Below are 27,152 nucleotides of genomic sequence, written 5' to 3'. Positions count from 1 at the left end.
GTTTGTGTTACAAGAAAATTGTATACCATCGTGAAAGAATACGCTCTTTCTTTTCACCTTTTTTGCCCGGTGGTTTGCGTCGTCTATTTTTTTTTGTAACAAATAATTTATTTGCTTCCACTGCACCTAATTTAAAGTGTAACATTACTTGAAGCATTTATTTTATGACTTGAATAAATGATTGATTGATTGATTGATTGATATGTGGGTTTTAACGTTCCAAAACGACCATATGATTATGCGAGAGGCCGTAGTGGAGGGCTCCGGAAATGTCGACCACCTGGGGTTCTTTAACGTGCACCCGAAATCTCTTATTTGCACACTTATTTGATGACTGGAAGAACTTTTTCTTTCGAATGTGTTTGCTGAGCTGCATGATTGCTTGCAGGACGTACAGACAACAGCCAGTATTATCAGAGCTGTTATGTCTTCAACCTTGTTCCAGAGGCACGGTGAGTGCATGGAAATCTCGATTCTCCTTAGCCTACGTTATTCCACAAGAATGAAGCTCTTTTCTTTGTAGGTATCGTCGTCACTGTCGCAGACCTCATGCAGCAGCTACGAGGACAGCTGTTTGCGTTCAGTTACGAAGTTCGTCACGTAAGCATAACGGTTGCGTACTCACTCCTTTAGTTCTGTAAAAATCAACACCAAAGCTTGTGTACGCTCTGGAGTGCATGTGCCTGGGACTGAAGGAATGCAGTTTAGGCCTAATTGCTTCTGTATGAGAACAGAGGTCACTGAATAAGAGATTGCTGTTTCAGCCTCATTACTTCATTATGAAATCACGGGTCCTTGCATGGGGCACTGAGGAGGAATTACGTCTTATCTGGACCAATGAAGTTCTGAAGCGGAATCCTTATAATACTTCACGCGAAGATACCCTTGAACAAAAATAGCGGCGAGGGCACGAAACATCCCGAAGCATATCACTTGACTTATCCAGTGAATTAACGGTATCCAAACCAGACCCAATCACGAGAGACACACAATCAGAATCATAGCGCAAAATGTATATAAAGGAAAGCCAATATTTATTACTGAAAGCTAATTAACAAGGAATATAATGCGACGTCAGTTACTAGCATTGGTCTTGAACAGCAATTAGTGACACGTAATTGAAGTTAAGTAGTATAGAATAAGTATTGTGCACGTTATTAATGCAATGCGAAGGTGGCTGCCCCTTTCGTATGCTCTCGAAGAATGCGGAAGATGCCCAGTGATTTTTGCCAAAAGTGAGTACGTAAGCACTCTGCTGGTAATCTATGCTCTGTATACAGCGTTTTCCCACTAACGCGTATTGCGCAAACAGAGCTACCTTTTGAGGATCGTAATGTGTCTATTAAATGTTAAACACAGAGATTAAATGGTAGGGCTGCAAAAACAAGATGCAAAAGGCAGAGCTTTTCACCATGTGAGAGAGCGCTACATAAAAAAAACGAAGACCAAGGATGAGAAATCATCATAATTATTTGGTAGCGCAAATAAACAGGAGAAAGTAAGACGGTTCTGAAACAAGCACAGTTTGTGTTTCTTGTCCCGTTCCTTCATGATGACAAGTGACCATAATAAATATACACCAACTCGCCCACCAATCAACTCTTCTGCAAGAACGATGAATATGTGTTACGTTACGGGAAGAGAAAGACGGAATAAAGTAAAAAAAGAACACAACTATCCAGAAATAATCTAATGAATGCAGTTAATATAATGTTTTCATGACGCTCCATTCATATTTTTACTGCTGCTGGGTAATTTATTGTGAATGTCCATCATTAAATTGAAACCCAACTGTGCTGGTTTCGCCATTTGGACCCCTTTGCTCTACTAGTCACTAGCGGTACATTTTTTATGAATTAACTTGTAATTAACTGCTAGTACCGTATAATTACCTGCTAGTACAATATAAAACTACACTGCGACGTGATGCTTACTTCTCGCGATAGACTTGGCAGCCTGGGTGGCGCTGAAGGATCTTTTTTTTTTCGTTTACTCAGCTTTTGCGCCCATATCTGTACAGTGCTTATCTGAATAGCATTCAAACGAAAGCCTCAGATAATTCAAACACTGACGATCCGTGGCGGCAACACGAGTGGTGGAAAACGTCACCACAAAATGACGTCAAAATGTGGCGGTATCGTGATGCCACTCATTGTCTAAATTTGCAATGTCATCACATGACATGTCGCTAGGGCGAATGTGCACTGATAACGGAGGCAATGCAGATCATGACGGAAGTACAGAAGCCTGGCTGCGCCATCAATCCTGCGGGCACTCATGTACCACGTCAGGTCCAGAAAGCGTTCAGAAGTGCATGGAGTAGGGGAAGATCAATACACAGATTGAGATTAAAAAGAATGTGGTTTTTGGTTTTGAGTCGTTCTGGGGGAATGGAAAATACAAAGGTCTCAAATTCACCCCAGCTAGTGAGCCACAGTCACAAAAATTCTCTCCTTTTTGGGCCAGGGTCTGCAGTGAAGAAAGTAGCAGTGGGGGGAAGGACATTAGTATATGAATTGTGAGGTAATGGTTCCAGTTTAAATGCCTATATATCTCCTATACGAGTCATTTACGAAAGCTCTCTGGTACCAAAATTTCAACAGCATGTCGATACTGTTCTCCATATTTACTAAATGCTCGGCAGATCTCATGTACCATTGGAATTGATATCGTGGGAAGAATGCGGAGGAAAGGTGACTGCGATGTAACTTTTTTTGCAGAGCGAAACGTTACCAAATAATGCTCAAATTTTGCACAAATGCTATGCGCACAAACATGTATGTTGAACAGTTGCACATGTTATATATAACCAGTTGTTTACAGTTGACTAAAGATGCCAACAGCAACATCCGTACTACCAATACTAGAAGCGGTAAGCTGAAGTACGTCTTTTGTACTTCCGTAGTGTGGCTCGATGCACGTGCCCCCGGAGGAGCGGGCATCGATTTATTGATTGATACGTGGGGCTTAACGTTTTAAAACCACCATATGCTTGTGAGACGCCGTAGTTAAGGGCTCTGGAAATTTCGACCACCTGGGGTTCTTTAACGTGCACCCAAATCTCAGCACATGGGCCTACAACATTTCCACCCCCATCGGAAATGCAGCCACCGCAGCCGGGTTTCAATCGCGCCACCTACGGGTCAGTAGCCGAGTACATTATCCACTAGACCACCATGGCGGGGCAGGAGGGGGCATCGAGGCACTCTATATTTGGGAGGATATATAGAAGCCCTGCCTATAGTGCTACTTCTATGAACGCTTACCCGGCGGGAATCTTTTGTCGACTGTATATATGTAGTGCTTATAGTATTAGATAGGACACCACAATTGACGTTTGACCAACGTTACATCGGCGTAGAGTTTTTTTTTACGAAGCAGTATCGAGACCTCACGTTGATCTGTGGTAGAATACTCGACTACCATGCAGAATGCTTAAATTTGATGTGTGCTGCAACCGTAACATTTATTTCTTGCGTTCATCGTGTCCACACCACCAATGTCAGTTTTTCTTAGTGATCTGGCATTTACAATTTGAAAGTCGGTTGTCGTCTTTCTTCGGTAGATATAAACTGACAAACAACTGTGGCTCCTACCTGCATACGGTGAATTGTGGTGTGCGGGTGTGTAAAGAGTTTGACGTCGTGCGCCGCGGGATTTTCACATTGTTCATTCTATTACGAGAGAGTAATAACATTGAAAACACCTTACTTTCACATACTAATTTTGATCCACCCCAAGTTTAGGGGGTGATAACGAGAGCACCCAGGCCTAGGCGGATTGGTAAGCATTTAGACAGAAGCGCTCAAAGGGTCTGCAGCACACACAAAAAAAATTTTCGCATTTAAGATGCACAACGACTCTGAGCTTTCTTCTGAGGTCGTGTATCAGCACATGGAGACCACAGGCAGTGCTTTGCGAAAAAAAAAAGATGCTTAAAAGCAGTCATACCTTTGTACTTCCCCCTGAACATACGTATATAAAAATAATAAAAAATTGTGTAGGACGATTAAATTTATTTTAGGGCTGCTGGCCAGAGACCGGCGGGCCACTTGTTTGAGACGACTGGCATCGTACAATGCTTCTGTATACAGAAAAAAAACTTTTAGAACTTTAGGGCAAAACATGGTTTAAAGCAGTAACAACGAGGTATACGGGTATGTTCCACACGTGCTTGGGGGAAAAGGTTTCACGTCTTGCATTACTTTTACAATACTTTTGCAGTAACAACGATTTCTCACTGTGATATAACAAGAACCGAAAAAGACTAGCATGTATACTACGCCTTTTTCTGGCTCATCATATCCAGGTAGAAGACGGCGTGGACTCTATGACAACGATTCTGTTCGCGAATGAAACGAGTGATACAAGTAACCTCCTGGACATCAGAGGATGGAAGGACCTGATGTAAGTGAACAGCGAATTAATTTGTTAGGGCGTACGTAAGAATGCACACTACGGACACCATTACGAAGAGTCGCCAAAAACTAAACACATCTACAGAAGTGCCAGCTATGCGGCCGAAACACACTTATATCAATAACAAAAACAACAAGTGGAAAATGAATAGAATAAAACATGCGCTGCGTAATGCAGTGCCAGTTTTCTCTTTTTCAGTGTAAATGATTGCAAGTAAAAAACATTGTCGTAAATGAGGGTTGTGTGCTTGAGCCAATGTTTCAACTGGTGAACTTTTCTTCTAGCCTAGAGTTTGATATATAAAAGTATATAAAACACAAAGTTTAGGATAAGGAATAATTATGACAACTTAATTTGACTCACAATGGCTGCACTTTGGTTCATGGGGGTTTCATGGCACTGCCCACCACAAATTACTACCAAAAATGTTTTCAGTTCAGTAACTAAATTACACAGAAGACATACTAACAGCGAGAACAATACAGCCTTTATCTTCAATAAGATAATTTGCACAGCCATAACAAGCAATGCGCTTACAGAGATGCGGCGTGGGAACGTTATAGCACATTTATTGAAGTCTAGTCTTTTAAATCAGTCTTACTGGCACCGAAACACTTATCGCAGTCAGCTAAAACTATCTTGTCTGGCATACTTTACCATTGTTATCATTGACTGATTGATATGTGGGGTTTGACGTCCCAAAACCACCACATGATTATGAGAGACGCCGTAGTGGAGGGCTCCGGAAATTTCGACCACCTGGGGTTCTTTATCGTGCTCCGAAATCTGAGTACACGGGCCTACAACATTTCCGCGTCCATCGAAAATGCAGCCGCCGCAGCCGGGATTCGATCCCGTGACCTGCGGGTCAGCAGCCGAGTACCTTAGCCACTAGACCACTGCGGCGGGGCACCATTGTTATCATAATAATCATCACTACCAATACTAGAATCGTCGTCAACGGCAGTCTGTTTTATACCGGTGTCGGAGGGTGCGCTGTGAAGGGGTGCAATACCCTCTAAAGACTGATTGCGCCTGGTGGTGCACACGTGTTTCGCGTGAAGGCCGAATTTAGGGTTCACGACAATTGAGCGATAGGTGGCGTTGTGCTCGCGAGCGTTTATCGCCACCATCATCATGGTTAGCGCGGTAGCCCTAGCAGTGACGTCTGGCAGCAAGTGTGGGTGGCAGCACATGGGAGATGAGTGGTCGTTTTTGGCGTGTGGCTTCTCTAGTGTGGCGGTTAGAGTGAGCGGTCGTCTCTCGCGGTGCGCCCGTGAGGACGGCATAGCGGGTCGTCGCTCGCAGAGCCTCGTGGTGAGTCGAGCGTTGGCGACGCCTCCTTGTGTTTGTTTTGTTGCCGAGTGTTGTGAAATATTGTGTAAGGTCGTTTTAGCGTGTACTGGTGCATTTTGATCCGGCTGACGACATCGTCGTTGAACAATCAGTTAAATAAATGTGTGTTTGGTTTTGTCTGACGCTGTCAACTCTGTCTGTTTGCTCCGACAGCGTATCGCCTCATTTCCAAAGCCCACAACTGCTTATCGCAATTAAGCCCGATCGGGATTTAATTTCTCAGTCATGATTAGCTCCCGCTAGGCAGACTTCTTAAAGAACCAATCACTATAAAACGATACGATCCGAGTTTGTTCCGATAAGAATCAATACTGCCCGTGTGACACTGAAATAAGGTGAAAAGCAGGATGAATGAGTCTCCCAACGATCTGAATTCCACATTGTCCTGTGCGGCTGGTTTCATAGTGTTAAATGGAGATCACTATTTACAGACAGATTACTAACCGTATTGACGTGAGTGTGCTGCAAACTCACCTTACCCAACCACTGATGTTAATAATTGAAAATATGAGTATGCCTCAAAAGTGAAGCACATTAAATTCACACGAACTACCTGCCAAACTTACGTAATTAGCAATGTGGTAGCCGAATATGTTCCTACAAAAAAACTTAGACGTCATTGTTACTCATTAAACTCTCATGGAATGCTCATGTTTAGAAAACGACCAGTAAGGCTAACTGACCGTCGCTTCTGTGTTCTCATTACATGACCTGCCGAGGTCAATTTTCTTTTCTATATGGATCCTGGGATATAGGCTATCTCCGATGCCCTCAACTCTCTTCCTAGGTATCACTGTCTTCCTTTCATAGCACAGAGTGCGGTTCCTAGCTTTTCCAGTTTCTTTGTTATTCTCAAGTTTATTCACATGTTCTTGGTACTGGCAAAATGAAATGGTGTCATTTCCGCTTTGAACTACTTATAAGTAAAATTGGTTTCCTGAGGTACAAAAACGACAGTTCGTATAAATACGCTTTAATAATGCCAATAGCACTAGCCGTCACTGTGCTATAGGCCAGATAGAAGAACATTGCACTCGGTTATGAAGGAAGCACCTAATTCATTTACGTATATGTTAACCAATATTCCTTACTTTCAAGGTGAGTGTGGCTCATTTTCTCAAAAGCTGTTTGTCTTTTTTTTTTGAAAAAGGATCATATACGAGTATCATTGCGAAATTGATGAGCATTACGTGCCCACTGATTCTTTCATACTTCCCATCTTTCCTGAAGCAAGTACTCTATCATCGCCATGATGGTATTCGTGGTTGTCACAATGGGAGGAATGATGGCTGGCTTCACACTGGGCTTCGCCAACCACTACGGCCACGCGTCTCCCTTGGAGCGAAACGCGCTGTCAAACATGGCCGGATATGTTCTCGTGGGGTACGCATCCTTCGTCTTATACGTCGTCAAATAATTGCGAATGCAAGAAAGTAGCAACTGTTACGCAGCAGCGCATGTGCTGCCGCATTAAGATAAACAGGAATGTTAAGGAAAACATTGTAGAAAGATGGTCTTTTGATTCATGCTTCCAACATAAGCTGCCTTCCAACATAAGGCGGCTTAATCATAGAAAGAGCTTTCCTCTCACGCGTATCTTGTGAAGCGGTGACACGGACCGTTTTATTGAGAACTTGCCTGGATTGTAAGCTGTTTCGATGGTTTACCGAGGAGTGCTAGATATAGGGCACGTGAAAATGAATTGTTATAGGTACAGTAATTGTAATAAATATTTGTAAGAGTTTGCTTACCATTCATTAAATTGGAGCATGAAATACATATAGCGAGATTTTTTCATAGCTATGAAGGCTGATTGATTGAAAATATCTAAGCTTGTGGAGGTAAATATCAACCACATGGATATGGCACTGAATTTCAAAGTGGACATGATCGAAGATGGCGTTTATCATTGGGTGAGTGGCTAAAGGTCAATCACCTAATATCTGGTAATTGTATTGGTAAACTTAAATAATTTTAGAGTTGTTTTGAATTTGTGATGTGACGTAACTACGTTGTTTTATTCTCGAATAAATGTGCAGTAGTAAAATGCAGCAAATTTGGGATATGTGAAAGCTTAAGCGAAAGCTGGTATTCATGGCCGCTGGCTGCATGTTTTCGAGTATTTTATGAAAGCGAAGTCTGCATCATGAGTGACTGCAACGTTATGCAAATTGCGTTTGCTGTATTTTATTTTAGTACAAGCCACGTAATGGTGTTCGGAGGCTCCCTGATGCTACTATCAGCCGGTATTTTTATGCTGCTGGGTTGCATAGGTGATATCTACCTTTGCCGCTCCCAACGATCATACTATCAAGGCGACTCCGAACCCCTGAAAGATCTGGTGAGTAGATGAGAATAGAATAGCTGAAATAAGATCATTATTAGCAAATTTGAACATTACGCTATTTTCTTTATCTATATGGGCATTTAGCTGCTCTGACTAATGAACTATGAACCATCCTAATAACGTAAAATCCTAAATATCGTCATCACCATCATTATCACCTTGAATACACCCACTGCAGGGCCAATCAACCCAGTCTTGTGCCTTCTGCTGCCACATTATACCTGCGAACTTTTTCGTTTCATAGGCTCACCTAACTTAGTCTCCCCTTCGTGTGCAATCCTTCTCTCATAATCCGGTAAGTTACCCTTAATGACCAGCGGTTATCCTGCCTACGTGCTACGTGCCCGGCCTATGTCCATTTCTTCTTGATTTCAACTGTGATATCAATAACCCGAGTTTGTCCCCTGACGCACTCTACTCTGCTTTGACATTAAAGTCGCAATAATAAATTGGAGGGTCGACGTGGTGAGGGTTTCGGAAACTTCGGCCATCCGATGTTCTTTACCGTGCACTGACATCACACAGAATACGGGCCCCTTGCATTTCACCTGTGTCGAAATTTTATTTTTTTTATTTTTATTTAATACATACTGCAGACCACAGTTGTGGTCCTGGCAGGAAGAGCACTTGAATAGCACAATAATACAAAAATAGCAAAAGGGACAAAAAATGAAGGGCGGACATTGCATTGTCAATCCAACACACAATTAACAACACTAACAAAAATGGGGCTATACAGTATCTAATAAGTATGGCTCAGCAATGGAATTCCATTCAGCCACGGTGCACGGGAAAAATTAAAATTTGTAAGTATCGGTATGCGCTTGGTATGGTGTTAGCGATCTAGGGTTATGGTGCCGCGTGTGTTTTGTGGTCAGGGCGGATATATACAGGGAGGGGTCGATAGCCAATTCATGTTTAGTAAGTGAGCAGAGGAAATCGAGACGAAATTTTTGTCTTCTTAACTGAAGCTTGGGAATGTTATTGGCAATCATTAATTCAGAGGGAGAATCCGTGCGACGAAATTTTGAAAAAATGAACCTGACAGCTTTCCTCTGAATCTTTTCCAATTTATCGATGTTATTTTTAGTATACGGGTCCCATACTATAGCAGCATACTCAAGTTTTGGTCTAACGTATGAATGGTAGCAAAGAAGTATAACACTTGGAGGCGAATTACGAAGTTTGTGTCTCAAGAAACACAGTTTTCGAAAGGCGGAGGAGCAGATGTTTTCTATGTGCAAGTTCCAGGAAAGATTACTAGTGAACGTTACGCCTAAGTATTTGAAGCTGTTGACTTGGTTCACCGCGCATGATCCCAGTGTGTACTGAAATTGGAATGGAGATTTTTTGCGTGTTATGCGGAGGGAAACAGTTTTCTCTGCGTTGACAACCATGCCCCAATCCCTGCACCAACTGTATATATTGTCCAGGTTTGTGTTAAGTTCTATTTGATCTTGCATGCTGGAGATTTCACGGAATAAAATACAGTCATCTGCAAACAGCCGGACATGAGTGGTGGGTGTAACTACAGTGACGATATCATTGATGTATAACAGAAAAAGCAACGGCCCCAGAACACTACCTTGAGGCACTCCGGATGTGACAGGAAGACAGCTCGAGGCATGAACATCAATCAAGACATACTGCTCTCTATTCATCAGATACCTAGACACCCACGCTACCAAACTTTCGGGAAGATTTATATTTTTTAATTTTTGAATTAATTTGTCATGAGGAACTTTGTCAAATGCTTTACTAAGATCAAGAAAAATTGTGTCTACCTGAACATTATTATCAAGGGCTTTTGTAAACTCGTGTGTGACGGTGACCAGTTGAGTCACAGTTGAATAGCCTTTCCTAAAACCATGTTGGAAGCTTGTTAGAATCGAGTGTCTTTCAAGAAATTCAAGAATACGGTTGGCTATGATATGTTCAATTATTTTGCAGCATGTTGAAGTTAAAGATGTAGGACGGTAGTTATCCGGAATTAATCGAACCCCTTTTTAAAAATAGGGATGACTCTAGCGATCCTCCAGTCACGTGGTAGTGTTGCAGTTAACGGGGACGCTTGGAAGATTACAACAAGAAATTTGGCGACGCATTCAGCATAACGCCGAAGAAACACATTGGGAAGGTCATCAGGACCACAGATTTTTTTTGCTTTCAAGTTTAAAAGCATTGAAACCAAACCAGAATAAGAAATGAAATTCGCTTCACATGGTTCAAACAAAAAAGTTTCTGGTACACATATTGCTGAATTGGCAAACACGCTCTGAAAATAACTGTTGAAGTGATTTGCGATGTCACTGTGATTTGTAACCGTGCGCCCTTTGACAGAAATTGACGTCACTGGCTTTTTGTTATCGGATAGATAACTCCAGAACTTTGTTGGGTCGCTTTTAATAAAGTTTGGCATTAACGTTTTAAAGTAATAGTCTTTGGATTGTTGCACTTCCCTTGCCAGGCTTCTTTGTAGCTTTTGGATCACATATCGCAGGGCATGCCTCTTTTTCAGTTTTTTAATTTTCCGCTTTAGATGGATGATACTGCGTGTCATCCAAGGTGTGCGTTTGTTAGTTTTTTTACGTTTGTTCGGTACAAAGTTGGTGATACAGTAGCGGCATACTTTCAAAAAGCGATCCCAAAGAGCGCATGCGTCATTGACATCATTGCTGAAGTCAACTAAGGCCGCTTCCATATGTTCAATCACGCAAGCGTCGTTTGCTCTAGAATACTCTTTAAAAGTTTGAACGGACGGTTTTTTATAACAAACGAATTTCAGGAGCGGAATAGATACGCTGACAAGGCTATGATCCGATAACCCTTGCTCTATTAATACAGAGTGTTCAGAAAAGTCGCGATTCACAAACACCAAGTCTAAAGTAGAGCTCGACTGTCCTTGTACACGAGTAGGTTGTTTAACTAGTTGAATTAGGTCGTGTGTGAGCATGATGTTAAAAATAGCATTCTCATTTTCGTTAGGCTGCGAACAAGTTTGCAACCGGTTCCAGTCGATGGTGGGCAAATAGAAATCACCTATTAAAATATTTTTTCATTAAGATACAGGGACATATGTGCTTGCAACGTGATTAGATAATCTGGAGCTGAGTCTGGAGGCCTGTAGCACGCGTACAAAAGAAAGCTATGGCCCCAGCACGTAATCTGTAGGCATAAACATTCAAGACTGCCCATATCTGCTAGAATCCTAGCCTCTAATGGCGGCTTCACTAGGACGGCTACGCCCCCTTCTCTGGTGGCCCTGTCTTTGCGAAATACGTTGTAATGGGGCGGAAAAACTTCTTCATCACCTATTTTACTTCTCAACCAAGTTTCAGTTATTACGGCTATGTGCGGATCATGTTGCAATAATTGAATTTCCAGTGAATCTATCTTATTAATGATACTGCGTGCATTTATATTCAGTAGCCTTAGTTGTTTTTCACTTACCACATTTTTTGTGTTTGAGCAAGACGATGCGATCTTCGCAGTGAATGAATCGGCGGAGCGTACAGTTGAGACGCTGACATGCCTTTCAATTAGCTCTGTAATTGCCCTTGGCTTCGAGTAATTGGGCGGCTTGACTCTGCGATTTCGTTTTTTTGGGCAGGAACTTTGTCGTTTTTCTCGTCATCCAGGCATAGGCCCTTTTGTTTATGTATAATCTATCAAAACTAAGCGAAGTTTTCTCTCCATTTTCGCGGTTTTCCTTAGAACTTTGCCAGAGCTTCCTTCTCAACTCTCTCACTCTTTTTGAAATATCCTCGCCTATCGAATAATTTGTGCCTTTTAATTTGATTCCTTTTTTCAAAATGGCAACTTTGTCCCTTGCGTCCAGCAGCTTGAAAATTACTGGCCTTACTTTTCTGGGCGATGGCCTTCCCAGCCTATGAATGCGCTCTATACCCACAGGATCCAAATCAAGAATGCCTTTTACTATCTCTTGGTTTACAGTATGTTCCAACGTGTCGATACTTTCGTCCTCAGCTTCAGGTAATCCGTAAATGATAAGGTTAGACCTTCTGCTACGATTCTCGAGGTCATCTAGCTTGTTCTCAAGGGTTTGAATTGTAGTAGACATGGAAGCAATCTGTTCTTGGCATGAGGAGACCTTGGTTTCAAGCACTGTTAAGGCATCAAGTTTCCTTTCAATATCTCCAAGCCGCTTTTCTTTGATTTCTTTAATATCATTAGCGATTTCGTTAAGTTGTTTCGCTATTTTAGCCAGGTCTGGACCAGCGTTGGTCTCAATATCCCCTCCTAGCAAGAGTATCTTCCAGCACAATGAAGCAGCGTCATACATCAAGCAACAAATCTCTGAACAGAAAAGCTGTGGGCACGGCAGCACCACCACAAACGGGTCGCTAGAGCAAAAGCACTTTCCGTAATGCTTTCTCACCTGTATAATAAACAGGAACGGGTTAGCAGCGGTCCGCATGTTTGTGGTGCCACCGTGCCCAGTGATCGTGCCTTGAGCAGGGTTTCCTTTTATAGCCGAGTAGACGGGTGTCGTCATCCGCAGCTCCATCACGTGACGTTCTGCGCGCGCAGTGGACGAGTGACGGGGCATCAAAGTCCATGACAACCCTTCCAAGTGGTACGGCACGAGGCAGTCGGTCCTCTCTTGGTCGTGCGCCGTGGCACCGGCATTGCACTTGCCACGACGCGTGGCGTTGACGTTATGCAGGAAGCCAAAAACCTGTATAATAAACAGGAACGGGTTAGCAGCGGTCCGCATGTTTGTGGTGCCACCGTGCCCAGTGTAAGCATCATGGTGGAGATCGAGCCCGCGACCCACACACGATGCAGTAGGTGGCAGAGAGACGCTGTTGGCACACGTGGAAGCTGCAATACTTAGTAACTTAGTCATCACGCTAACATGACAAGAAATGCAAGTAATGTATTGCATCGTCATCAAACCGAATCATCGTGTTCGGCACATTGCACCAACCATAGAGTTTCGGAAAATAATACACATTAGTGTCATGATGCAGTACTTTTGGACGGTGACACCACCGTGACACCATCACCATGAGACGGAGGTTCGAGACTTAAATTCACGATTGTCAGCCCTCGTGCATGGCCGCCGGTGCCCTAGTGGGTAGTGCACCGGACATAGATTGTGGCGGGATGTGAGGCCATGGGTTAGATTCACAGGTCATTCAAATCAACCAAACTTCATTTCGTTTTCGTGACCTGTCCGTGAACACTTGGTCAACGTCACTTCCATGATGTAAATGATGCTCGGGAAGTCTTGGTGGACTCGGCCTAAAACTTTTTTTCTTTGTAACATGCACGTGTGACGTCCCCTCCAGTAAATATTGCCTAAAGTTTTATTCTAATCATCGTAAAAGATAAATAACTAAGACATGACTAATGCAGCTCCTGTTCACATAGTTAGCAGCCATTCGACTCATCTATCCAATTATGCATCGATCAATTTAAATTAGGCACCATATACGCACTTGAGTTGTTTGGATGAACTTTTATACGCAGATACAAGAATTACGAACTAATCAGTCATTGTGGCTAATGGTGTGAAAAACACAAACTAAATATGGACAGAGCATAACCCTGTACCGTGTCCACTTCTTGTCTGTTTTTTGCGCTGTTAGCCACTATGAATCTGCACTATATCACCCATTTTTCTATCTTACATCAGTCAAATCAACATTATGCCTATTTTTCCCTTTCCTCTACAGACCATCTCTCTGCTTATGAATGCCACAGACAATCGACACTATGTGATGAAACTTCTGAAATACAGCTTAGTTGAAAAGTGAGTAAAGCTAGCTGAAATACCGACTTCTCATAGCCCTTGCTGTGCATTGGTGTTGTGCGCTATGATAGTGTAGTTCGCAGGCACAATTCTAAAAAGTCAAGTAGCGATTTCTTCTGTTTCGGTGCTAAATATTTTAGTTTGCGGAAAGTAAACTTCTTCGGGCAAGTTCTTATTCACGCGTATAACGTACGGGTTCACGTAACAGAGATGCATCGCATTCTAAATTTTAATATGACTGTCTAGAAATATGTGGAACTATAAATATTTAAAAAATTTGGGTATGTAATAAAACGCTCTAATATCAACAATGACCCTCAAGTGAATAACTAACGAGGTCTCACTAATTTGTCTCGTCAGTGTCGTTTGAGTTGCGGCAAAGTATTGCGCCTCAATTTAGAGTACGAGTGAGAAAACGGTTGCACGACTACCGTATATAGCGTTTTTATTAAAAATCTATATGATCCTAAAACACAGTATATTGTTCTTTTATTAGTGTTACCCATTGCAGGTGACATTTTGACGGGCTCAAAGTTTTGCGTTGTATGCGAATAGTGTAATTGGTAGAAAGTACTCGTCCGGATAAAAGTCTGAATATGGGCTTCGTTGGTTGAAAAGAACTTTAAAGGTTTCAATGCTGCTGAAAAGTGAAAAAAATCGAAGTATTCAGAGCATTTGCATATTCAGCGTAATTCACGCATTTGTTATGCATAGCGCTTTCACTTTGCCGTTGGCGCATAAAACTCGTAAGTTCCATGCTGCCGTGATGCCCTAAAAACTTCACCGGTTGATACAGTGGGCCACAGATGGCATGCTATCAGACCTAACGTCACCTCTATTCAATCAGGATGATTATAGTATACCTCCCAGCATATTGTAACAGCGTAAATATTTGGGCAACTGGAATAAATGTGCAGCGCTGCACTAACAAAGACTTAAAAAAAACAAGTACAAAGGAGTTTGTGCTTGTTCTAATAGGCCTTCAGCCTCCTTTAGTTTCGCGCTCATCATTCATCCCAGTATGGCTGATAACACATGCCAATCTGCTCTAGGTGTAACCATTCCGAGTTACTTCATCAATGAAGAGCCCCTCATTCTTGTTCTTGATGTTCTCGCAGGCACTGCAGGGAACACGTCGGAATTGGATCTCTGGCCGGGATAAAGCCGAAGGACCTAGAAGCGGCTCTCGATGTAAGTAGCTGAATACAGGCTATAGGGAAACGAACCAGCCTGTAGCGATCCTACAATGAAGAAAGCACAAACATCGAGAAGAACGCTACCCTGAGCGCACACTTACAGTGAACCTCATGAATAAAAAAAAATTAAGGCCGCTTCGCACAAGGGTTGTACAATTTGAAGAAAGAACGGATAATGGCAGCCTTTGTTTCTCGTCTATATTTTTTGTCTTTCACGTTTGCTCTTTTTTATCTGTCTATTTCATGCTTTCTTCCGGTATTTCTTTATATTTTTGTACGGAGTTTCTTCTGAAATACGCCAAGTGCTCTGTTTCTTTTTTTTTGCCCATGATGATAAGTATTAATCCTCAAGGTGCTCAAAAACAAGAGGAAAATGACTTCATGGTGCGAGCACGCGTCAATATGCAACACATGAAGCGTTATGGCAAGCGACGATGACCAAACAGCGCACGATAGTATGCGACAACCCGGCCTTCTCAGTATACTGTATGCCCGGCGATATGAATATAGGCGTTCTACACACAGAACCACGCACAGCAGTGTTTACACGTATTGCAATAGTGAGCAAGCACCCGCAGGCATGCAAGCGATCTTGTGTTCCCTTTCACTCCGTCTTTCGCTACCATTGCACCCAAATGGTATCTGTGCTCAGTTCTTACGACACAGCCGAACCGCAATACTAGATGACATGAGAATCACTTCACTTTACCTGTCCTACTCTTCGTTTCATCTATAAGAGCTAAAGAACTCATAAACTATGCTTTACAATATTATTTCACCTTTACCTCCAATTGCATAGCACAATTTTACGAGTCCGCAATAAATTACGAATTGCGTATGTTTTAAAATAATGTTGCTTATTTAATACCACACACAGATCACAATAATCTACCGATAGCAAGTACTTTCTTTTGAAAACGACTGAATCTGAGATGGTCGCGGAAGACTAAAAATGCAATAGACCTCAGACTGTGCACACACCATGGGATGTGCAGAATGTGGAGATGCTCAGTAGGGTGCGATTTAATGACCATAGTTTCAGTTTCACGTTAAGTTTTATTCATTCAAAATACAATGTTCACAGTTTTAAGTATGCAGATAGTATTGCGAAATTCCGAATTCACCTAGATATGAGGTAACGACAGAAACTGGCATACGGCAGAAGCCGATAAATGGGATAATGTTAAGAGTGAGAGTACAGGAACTCAAAATGCCCACGCAGAACCGATACTCGGCTCTAAACGAGAAAGAGGATCTCAGTGTCGATGCAGTCAACAACAATTTGATAAGTATCATTACGGAGCGTGGGATAGAAGTTGGAGGTACGGTAGTTAGCCCAGACATTGTCGAGTTTTCTCGAAAAAAAAAGACTTCCTCAAGAAAGACCATAGCATAGAATAATCTAACACAAACACAACGTAGAAATGGCAAAACTTTCAAAGTTGATCGACAGACGTAAGGTAGCCGACTTTAGAAGCTATATTTCAAAGAAAAATGAACATCGTCTAAACGAAGGACAAAGTTTAAGAGCAGTGAGGAGAAAAGTGGGCAAACGAATTAACTAGATGCGTGCACTAAGATACAAAAAAAGGGATGTAACTACCAATAGGAATAATATCGTTGAAGCAGCTGAGGAGTTCTGCAGACTTCTACAGAGCAGTCTTTCAGCAGCCATCACTATAGCTATAAAATGCCAGAGTCAATAGGGGATGGTGCCCAATAAGAGCGAGAATTCTTTCTCGTCGTCACGTGTGTGTGTGCTCACGGGTGCGAGTAGCCACCGCTGCGAAAGCTTCTTGTTTTAGCTTACCCATGCCATTTTCTTTATTTTTTTTTCTCGCACCACGCAGAAAATCGTAGAATTTCAAACGGACCTTGTTCATCAGTACAAAATAGATGTCAAATCACTGGTCGATGAGGTGGTATCACGTTATATGGCTGTTCAGCAATTCCAGGGACAGTTCGAGAAAGCGGACCTAAAGGTGAGAACATATCCGCGCCTCCGGAGAGGTTATCATTGTTAGCTGCAGTTATGCGTCTCTAACGAAGGGCAGTTGTATAACAGAACACCCGTTAAGTGTGAGTTACAGAAACAGCACGAGTCACTACACATGCGAAGGACAAGCACAGAATCTCACAATTATGAACAAAGGCTTCAGTGCGAAATAATTAAAAAAGCGAAAAATTTGTAAACAGGGAATATTCTCTAGATCCGACGTTTTCGCAAGAAATCACTGCCTTGAAGAAAAGTTCGCTAGTCAGAACATCGCCTCTAGCCCGCTCCGTTTAGAAATTTTTCTTTACTAGCTTGCATCTTTTACTGAGTCCTGCCTGTTTTTTTTTCCAAGTCATGTGATTGGTTTGATTCACGTGAAGCGTATCTGCAATATGCATAACCTTTGCTATACATCAAGCTGTTAATGAACACTTCAAAAAAATTGCCCGCAGCTTCCCTCGGGGGAACACTGAGGAGGATGCGGAGCATATAATTGGTTAACGGGGTGTTAAAGTGCGACTTACTTGGGTCGATGACTAAATTGGTTAACGTGGTTGTGAAATGGGGTGTTAAATTGCGACTTACTTGGGTCGATGGCTAAATTGGTTAACGTGGTTGTAGGAGGGGGTGTTAAATGAGTGAACACGTACACACGTATGCGAAAGGACGGCGCTGGTCGAAGGGACGTCGATCATTGTGTTTGTGGATTCGTTGGAATTCATTTCACCGCGACTTCGGACGTCGACGTGCCGTACAAACCAACGGACGAGCGGCAACTGAGCGAGCGAGCGCCGACCTTGAGTATATATACAGCGCGACGGCGCATGCGCTGTCAGCTGTCGAATGTTCTCGAAGGAGTAGCGCGCGCGCGGCACAGATGGCGACGGCGCGACGGCGCATGCGCTGTCAGCTGTCGAATGTTCTCGAAGGAGAAGCGCGCGCGGCACACATGGTGGGCGACGGCGCGACGGCGCATGCGCGCGCGTCAGCTGTCGAATGTTCGAGAAGCGGCGCGGACGGCGCGGACGGCGCACTACAAGGCGCGAGTATAAGATGCTTCCGCATCTAAAAACGAGGATTGTGTTAATAAATAAAATTATTTGGCAGACGTTCTGATGCCGAACGTACGCAATATTACCCCCGCCCGCCCCTCTCGATGAAGACGTGCACATCCAAGAGTGGGCGTCATTTGCTTCAACATTGCAATACATATTTATAGCACTTAGTACTTAATACATCTGATAAGCAATAAAATGAGGAACAAAACCAACGGGAAAATTTGGTGTTCTAGATTGCAATAGCTTATTCTAGATTCTGCACTGCATTTTACAACGCAACTACGAAGGTTCCACGCCAGACCAGCAGCAGGGTATAAAACACATAAATATGGTCATCAGCGTTTATTTCCTTACGGTATGATTACCTGCTTACAAAATTCGCGATTGCTTGATCTCATCATCGAATGCTTCAAAGTGCTGAAGCACAACACCAGTAGCCATGACAACAAGATGACTGTTGCCATATTATGGTGTTTTTTTTTATTTCTAAAGCGTGTCCGTGCGTATACATATTTGTTTCACAAACTTATGTGTGCCCTTTTGCTGATAAAAGTGCACAAATACAACGAGTAAACAGTGTTACTAGATGCATCACTTAACTTGCTGCTGTAAATAACACACGTGCATGAGCATCTATATCATTGCAAGCATTCACGTGCCTGACGAAGAATAGCCGTCCGGGTTTCTTAGTCATTCCCTGCTTTATGTGTCATTCAGTATACAGACAATCAAGAAGCTTATAACAACATGACCGTAAGTATAACGACGAGGTGGCCGAGATGCTTGCACAAATTCGCCTCACTCTATGATGAATTGCATTGCTTTAGGTCAGAGTGTAAAAATGCTACCCAGAAGGCAAGGAAATAATGGTTACGAAAGAAGAATAAAAGGAAAGAAAATGTAATTATCCTGGCAATCTAGAAAAAGTGTTTAGTTATAAGAAAACATATTGCTGAAAAATAAATAGTAGTTGCGAAAAATTAGGGGGCCCGAAAAGTTTGCCTTTAAGACTTCAACGCGTAAGTGATATCTCGTTTCTAGTGCGTACTGCAAACTCTTGATGCGTGAAACCTTTTTTTGAATTTGCGATGCACCCTCTACATGGCCTTAGGGGTGCATTAGCATGTCTGCCTTTTAACCGGCTTGAAACCACGAAGTCATTATGGTAACCACATGTTCTTACGCCCGATACCAATGGGCGCTTGTACAGTGCATTATTACGGCAACATTTTATGTTGTATTGTAAAGCATGAATATACAGGACGCACGCTTGTAAAGCATGTGTTACTTTCACTGCATTTCCAAGCAGGGGAAGTTATTTTGACTGTATTCACAAACACGCGCGTGGCCGTGTGGTATACCATCCGCTTGCCATACGAAATACCCGGGGTGCAACTCCACTCGGACCCAAACAATTTATTTTATTTGAGTCGTCTTCGACTTTTCGGTCATACATAAATTGACTTTTCACTCAAAACTAACGTAACCGACACCAGCGCCATCATTTTTACGACACGAGCTCTACAACGCTATTGCGTTAAAATCACTCTAATATTGTATACAGCTAACATATGCGCAACTGCAAACGAAAGCACATTTTTACTTTTCAACATTGCCTCTGGTGCAGTCTCCATTTGGTTCGGGCAAGTTTGCCCGTGAATGATCAGTTGAGTAGTTGATTCCTTAAACGTGTGCTTTCATCGACAATAGCTGTTAGCGCCAAACAGGATGTTATTCAAAGTTAAGTTCATTAAAAATGAACTTCCTGAATGAATGTTAATAAACCCCAAAAAACCCGCCTATATCGACTAAGAATTTCTACAAGTGACTCGGCGAAAACAAAAGCAAAAACAAAACTTATTATAGAGGTACTGGCCACTCTGTTTTAGTTTACAATGGTAATTAGCAGTGCAATTTTGCGCTAACACAATAGAAAACAGGAGAAGCGGATTGTTAAAAAAGCTGTATTGTTATTTGCAGGATTTATTTTCTAATGACAAGAAACTTTCTGATTATGTCGTGCATAAGTTGGGAGAATTCGAAGACACTGTAAAGCAGGTAAGATAAAACAGCTGCGACCATTTAGCAAGTGAGTTTCCCAGGTGGGTTAATTTGTTTCACATTCTTCATATTTTCATGCGACCTTTGCAGACCTTTCTTGACTTCACCATAGACGAGTGTGACAGCCTCAAGAATAATATTTCTTCTTACATCGACGAAGTAAGTAAATTAGTTGTATAGCCATCAGTAAGTGGAAGTTTAACCAAGTGTCCTTAACTATATGCGTTTTCGATATACTGACGCGGCAGTGTGCACGCCACTGGTTTGAAATGTATATTGCGCAAGCGTCGAGTCCCGGACATAAAATGTCCAGTGCACTAAGCACACCAGCTGTATGCGAGCGCCGTTTCCCACGCTGTCTACATAAATATGCATCCTGTCAGCGTCATGCATGATATAATTGGCTCTATGTCACTAACAAATCACTGGTTACACTCGTTACACATATTTACTTATTACACGTGTATAGTTGGTAGAAGATATAAAGCATAACGTCAAGCATGGCTTGATGCAGTTGCGAAGTATGAAGTGGGAGAAAAGTACAGCTGCATTGACTAAACCTAAACCGACAGCACAGTACTGTCGAAAAGCAAATAGGTGTGCTTCAGCGGTTGACTTCCGCAATGTCACTTTTAAGACGTCTCGATTTGAGAAACAAGCCGATTTGCATTTTGCGGAAAGATAACACATAACGCGCCTTAGACGATACATCCGACAGCTCACATCATGCAGTTTCTGGTGCAGTGATGAGCCCCCACTGAGAAACCTTTAGTAGGGTACACTAAACGACAAAAAATATTTATTGTATAAGCTCTTTCAACGTTACAATATCCCCGTTCTTACCACGACAAGAAGATTGGTAAGATGAAAAACATGAAAAATGAAAATGAGAGTGCCATTACAGTTCATGCAATAATCACGGTGACGTTATCAATTACGATGGCTTCTACTAAGGCCTATGCAGTTTCCAATCGAAACACAGGAAGTACATTGTCCTTTGATGGAGCCAGAGGCTTATCATGCCAAGTTTACGAAAATTTAGAGGGGCCAGTGAGGCCAAAGTAAAAAAAAAAGAACATTTTGAAATTCTTGACGTCATTTACAAAGATTTAGGTGTAAAATTCCCAGACCTTCACCTTAATTTTCTCTTCTGGTAACGCGCCTACAATAGTGAACCTAGCGGCAATAGAGTGTTCAGTGTATAATTATCAGGCTATACTAATTTATTGTTTCCCGTTAGTGACCTCCTAATTAAGACAACTGGCGTGCTTCCACCTGACCATTGGAGATAATACGCAACTTCATGTCTACGGCAACAGTAGAAGATACACCCGGAGTTGCAATATAATTGAAAGATATACAAAAAAGTGATCGGCAATGCATTGAAATGGCCACCTTTTCAGCAAGGAAAAAAACCGCATTAAACCAGTATGGGGAAACAACACATATAGCATTTTTTGTACTTATTTATCTTACAAGTTTGTAAAATTTTCCCCTTGAATGCACTTCTCTTAAGAGGTCTCATGCAGTTCAGGGCTCACGTTCTGAATAAAACATGTTGCCAGATTACTGCTTGCGAGTGAATCCGTGGCAGCCCGGTCTCACATCCATACTCGCAACTGCTTCTTGCGAATGTGAAGGACTCCTCAGCTACAAATGTAGCACAAAATGTAGCGCAATACAATATTTCACTAAATTCCTGGATCAAGCGCGTAAACCTGGGCGGGCATGTGCCGAGCATAGCGTATTACAGTATACGAAAATGGTGAAAAAAGAAACGCACAGGTTAGGTGTACTGATTAATAGATGCGGAGAAGGAGAATGAGAAGGGGGAGAGAAAGTAAATCATAGTATAACCATCAACTGTACACCAATGCAATGTGTGGAAAAAAGGTGTGCCAAATATCTCCTAGCACAACATAGCCGTGCTTGGTTCCAAAGAAAATGTGAGGGTGTGGGGGTGTGAGGGAAGTGAAGGTGCCCAGGAGAGAAGATTGATTGATATGTGAGGCTTAACGTCCGAAAACCACCATATGATTATGAGAGACGCCGCAGTAGAGGGCTCCGGAAATTTCTACCACCTGGGGCTCTTTAACGTGCGCCCAAATCTGAGCACGCGGGCCTACAACATTTCCGCCTTCATCGGAAATGCAGCCGCCGCAGCCGGGATTCGATCCCGCGACCTGCGGGTCAGCAGCCGAGTACCTTAGCCACTAGACCACTGCGGCGTGGCCCAGGAGAGAAGAGTAAATCATAGTATGACCATGTATATTATAGTACAGCGTGTCCAGGTGCATGTATATTATTGTAAACAAGAATCCTGTTGCTGAAATATTGCAGTTTTTCGCTCTTGTGGTCGGCCTCCTCATCTTTTCATTGATGTCATGTATATAAAGCAAGGACGTGTGAAAAAGAAGTACAAGTGAATAAGCGTTATGCGAGGGCACCGAGTAGCGGAAGGAGGAGGGCAAGGCAACTAACCAGGCTGTTTCTTTTGTCTTCGCATCACTAGCGCGTGGATGCCCCCATTTTCTTTCCTGGTCCTTCTTACAATCAATTTCATGCCTTGTTTCAGTTCGACAACATTGGAGACTGCCCAACTATTATGGATATTTTTTCAGACGGATTCAACATTCTTTGCAACGGAATGATTGATTTTGTCGTGAGTAAGCTTATCTCATAAATAAGGAAATAGCTGCAATGTACATTGAAGTTGTATAGTCAGTTTTGCTTATTTTCTCATCGGAGTGTGTGCTCGTTGTTAAAGAATAAAAGCAAAGTAACAATATCTGTCAGTAAAAGTAATATTAATAATTGATGGTATTTAACTTCCCAAAATGGCAATCTGATTATGGACGACGCCATAGTGGAAAGCTCCAGAAGTATTCACCACCTGGTGATTTTAACGTGTAACTGAATCGAAGCACATAGGCCTCAAGCAGTTTCACCTGGAACGAATGATCTGGCCTGTCTATATCGCGCCCTTGGTACATATGTTTGCTCGCACACATTGGTGGCATACCAGAACTCGCAGTACCTGTTTTTACTGCGCCAACAAGTGATAACAAGAACGCAATGACATACGCTTGCTTTGACATACGCTTGCATGCGCAGCTGCACGAGATAGTTGTACTTTCGCATTAACGTTTAGAGCAAACGTGTAATATTTTGATCCCTGTTCTGTGGCAAGCATTCTGAAATCATGAATAGTATATAGTCTATAGAACAATATACTTCGAGAATAGCGTGTGTAACAGCTGCACCTTACAAATACTTACCTACGGAGCAGATACATGGAGGCTTACAAAGAAGGTTGAACTGGAATTGAAGACGACGCAGTGAAGGAAAATGATAGGTGATACCCTAAGAGACAGCAAGACAGTAGACCCTGAGTTTTATCCCGGTCACAGCGCTTGCTTTTTGGTGAAGGCGAAATGGTAAAGGACACTCCACTGTGAGATGTCAATACACGCTACTGAACACCAGGTGGTCGAAATTTCCGGAGCCCTTCACTATACGACGTTCACTCGTAATGATAACGTGGTATTGGGTTGTAAAACGCCAAATATTAGTCATACTATAGGATGAGAGAAGAATGGGTCAGGGAACAAATAAGTGTTAAGGTTATTATAGCTCAAGAAATAGACATGGGCCGGGTACATAGCACGTAGGCGGCATAACCACTGGTCATCAAGGGTGACAGACTGGATTCCAAGAGAAGGCAAACACGTGAAGGGGGGACGAAGTTAGGTGGCTGAAGAAATTCAGAAGCTCTGATTCATTGATATGTGAGGTTGGACGGCCCAAACCACCATATGATTATGAGAGACGCCGTAGTGGAAGGGTCCGGAAATTTCGATCACCTGAGGTTCTTTAACGTGCACCCAAATCTGGGAGCACGAAATTCAGAAGTTGGTGGGTGCAACGCGACTAAAGCAAGCACAGGGCCGGGTTGATTGGCGGAATATGAGAGTATGATGAAGATGATGGTAATAATAATAATAATAATAATAATAATAATAATAATAATAATAATAATAATAATAATAATAATAATAATAATATTGATGATGGTGATGATGATGATGATGATGATGATGATGATGATGATGATGATGATGATGATGATGATGATGATGATGATGATGATCAGCTGTGGACCCGGACAGCACAAGTACAGCTGGTTGGTGACGCGACAGCGAATGACGAACGAACATTGGTGGCAAGAACGCATTAAATACTGGATGGAGGTGCTATCGTGGTCGTTTGTTCTGAATGAAGTTCACCCCTCAGAAAACACATTAGCCTTTTTGAAATATTAAACTTACTTGAGTAAACAAACCGACCCTGAGGTCGATAGAATATTATGTGTCCTGCACGCGAAAAGTTATGAAAGGAGCACTTTAGTTTTTGCCCAGTGCATAGAGCTTACGCACACATTTTGGCGCCAAGGACGTTTTCCAAAGAATGAAAAGAAAACATTGATAACCCCGCACTTCTGAACATTGCCGACTGGCAATTCTACATAAATAATGCTACAATTGTGTGGCTTTTAAAACAAAAAAAACCAGCTCACTGGAACAGGCCATTCATAATATAAACCTAGTCATATATTTGCAATATTTCTTTTCCTCATTCAATAAAGGAACCACTAAACATTAGTCAAGCAGATAGCAATTATTCGATGATTTTGTACCAGTTGATTTCTTATTCATTACGTTTAAAATCTGTTGTACATGCAACAAATATTCGTGATATGTCTCTCTATTGCGTCTAATTACGATATACATAATAAATTGCTGGCTTCACACTTGCCAAAACCAGTAGCCGAGTCCAATACGTTGCGAGTATTTTGTTTGCCATACATTCCTCTGTTTACTTCGTTAGCTATGTCGCTGATATATCGCTTCCAACTCTATCTGTGTCCCTTGTATTGAAACTATTATCCAGACCATTCAATGTCTCTTTTCTTCTTGTGTATTTTGCACAACTGAAGCAACTACACAAAGCAAAGCTTTCCCGAACACTTTTTGTAAGACTTATATTGCGGAATCTAACGTGTGCTACATATCAATCCGAAATTTCCTCATTTTCTCTCCAGAATGGTTACTGGCTATCGATAATGGTCCTCGTCGGCATCTATGTTTACGCAACCTATATCTCGCTAACCGCTTCCAAGTATCTCTACATTATGAAGAGCTACACGTACGAAGGGGAACCTGTGCCACCTGGGTAGGTACACCACACATACTCGCGCGCATAAACAGCCACGTCCGCGTCAGTGTACAGCGCATGTCTGTCGTTTCGACTGACAACAGACGTCTGACTATAAAGGCGCGTGCTGTCAGTCGAAACGCGTATTCTTTGAGTATCGAGGTTGCGAAATTGCCCTGAGAGAAGGCGCCTCTTCGGTTAAACAAGCAAACCTTTCAACGCTGTCACTCTTAAGTAGCCGGCCAGCATGTCTATTAAGTCAAGCATGCGTGGCGCATCACGTTATGGCCCGCCACCACCGCAACCGGTGCCGCAGAGCAAGTGCGCAAGCTCGCGAGCTTTACAAAGACGCAGATTTGACTGTATGCACACGGGAACTGTAGCTACTAAATTGCTGCTATGTTATACTATTCCCACGTTGGCTTTAAAGTCTGCTAGTTGGTAGTGCATATCTAGGTTACAGTAGCGCAAAGAATCACACAGACAATGACATAGCAAGACAGGACACAGCGCTAAGCTAACAACTCGGTGTTTATTGCCAGACGTAAGTTGTAAGTTCAGCGGTGTCTTGCTCTGTTGTCTGTGTTTACAATCCAATGCAAACACAGGCAATTTGCAATGTAATCAACGCTTACTTTGGATAGGCGTGGTACACAACATATCGCATTGCAGAGATGTTATGTCCCAAAACCACGATATCGTTATGACGGACGCCGTAGTGGATACGTACAAACCACAAAAATATGTCAGTATTGCGTAACGATATAATGAAGGAAGGGATCCGGGGGAGCGCAAACTTTCGACTGCTTATTCATCATACCCTGCATCATAATTTATTGGGACACACACGAGCAGCAAGTTAGACACACACCCGCGCATGCCACCTTGATGAACCGACCAGCCAAGAAAATAGTACTTCCAGCCCTAGTGAAGGGTTTCAGAAATTTCGACTAACCAGCGTTCCGGCGGCCACGATTCGATAACGCCACATTCGGAACAACGCAAAATACAGCATTTACGGGAGTGTTCACTTAAAAGAAACGCATTCTGTTTTTCTCTTTGGGTCCCAAAACCAGAATATGAAAATCAGGCACACCATCGCAGAAAAAGGAGAATAAATTTTTGCTGAGAGTTACACTTGAATCTAACTGCACGGGTGTTATAATATTCTGTTTCAAGTAGAATAAGATCAAAGAATGTGTCAATCTCACCCGCGTCTTTAATCTACGAAGCTCTAATCCAGATATTAGGACAAAAAAGAAGTTTTACTTGTGATATGAGCTTAATATTGGGAAACTTCATTGTCGGTCACTCCGGATATGTATGTGTAAATGAAAGACCAGCCAGGTATATTGCCAGCATGTGCCTTTTTATACTACATTAGGTTAACCCATAAAACATACCAGCTAGTCACTCTTGTTCATGAAAAACTCGTGAGAAAAGAATTAACATGAAGCAATAGATAAAATCATTGATTATATGGTGACACACTTAGGGGCTATAGTGAAAAATAAAATGAACTGAACTTCGAAATTGGTAGCACTCACCGAATAGTAAAGGAAAAGAATATAAAGAAAAATATGAAGGGCTTAAATTTAAACGCATTGATGAACGATGCTTGTGGAGGTTTTGCGTACCAATACTACGTTATGTGCGCCGTACTGGACAGCTGCAGAAGTATTCAGCATCTTGTGCACTCGCGTCTGAGTACGCGGACCTCCAGCAT

At 42.4% G+C, this 27,152-nt stretch overlaps 1 protein-coding gene across 1 annotated transcript; it reads left to right on the top strand.

Annotated features, from left to right (window-relative positions):
* Positions 1 to 394: 394 nt before the first annotated feature.
* LOC142817204 (uncharacterized) lies at positions 395 to 25,448 on the top strand. Its single transcript, XM_075894257.1, has 12 exons — positions 395 to 452; positions 524 to 600; positions 4,310 to 4,407; positions 7,006 to 7,158; positions 7,972 to 8,116; positions 13,825 to 13,901; positions 15,020 to 15,092; positions 16,948 to 17,079; positions 20,132 to 20,209; positions 20,303 to 20,371; positions 22,788 to 22,874; positions 25,314 to 25,448. Exons 1-12 carry the CDS (start codon positions 425 to 427, stop codon positions 25,446 to 25,448), a joined length of 1,152 nt encoding a protein of 383 aa, XP_075750372.1. The 5' UTR covers positions 395 to 424.
* Positions 25,449 to 27,152: the final 1,704 nt, after the last annotated feature.

The sequence above is a fragment of the Rhipicephalus microplus genome, chromosome 5 (genome assembly GCF_043290135.1).
Source record: "Rhipicephalus microplus isolate Deutch F79 chromosome 5, USDA_Rmic, whole genome shotgun sequence".
Taxonomy (NCBI): Eukaryota; Metazoa; Arthropoda; class Arachnida; order Ixodida; family Ixodidae; genus Rhipicephalus; species Rhipicephalus microplus.
Note: the sequence above shows the minus strand (reverse complement) of the source record. Positions and strands in the feature narration are given on the sequence as shown.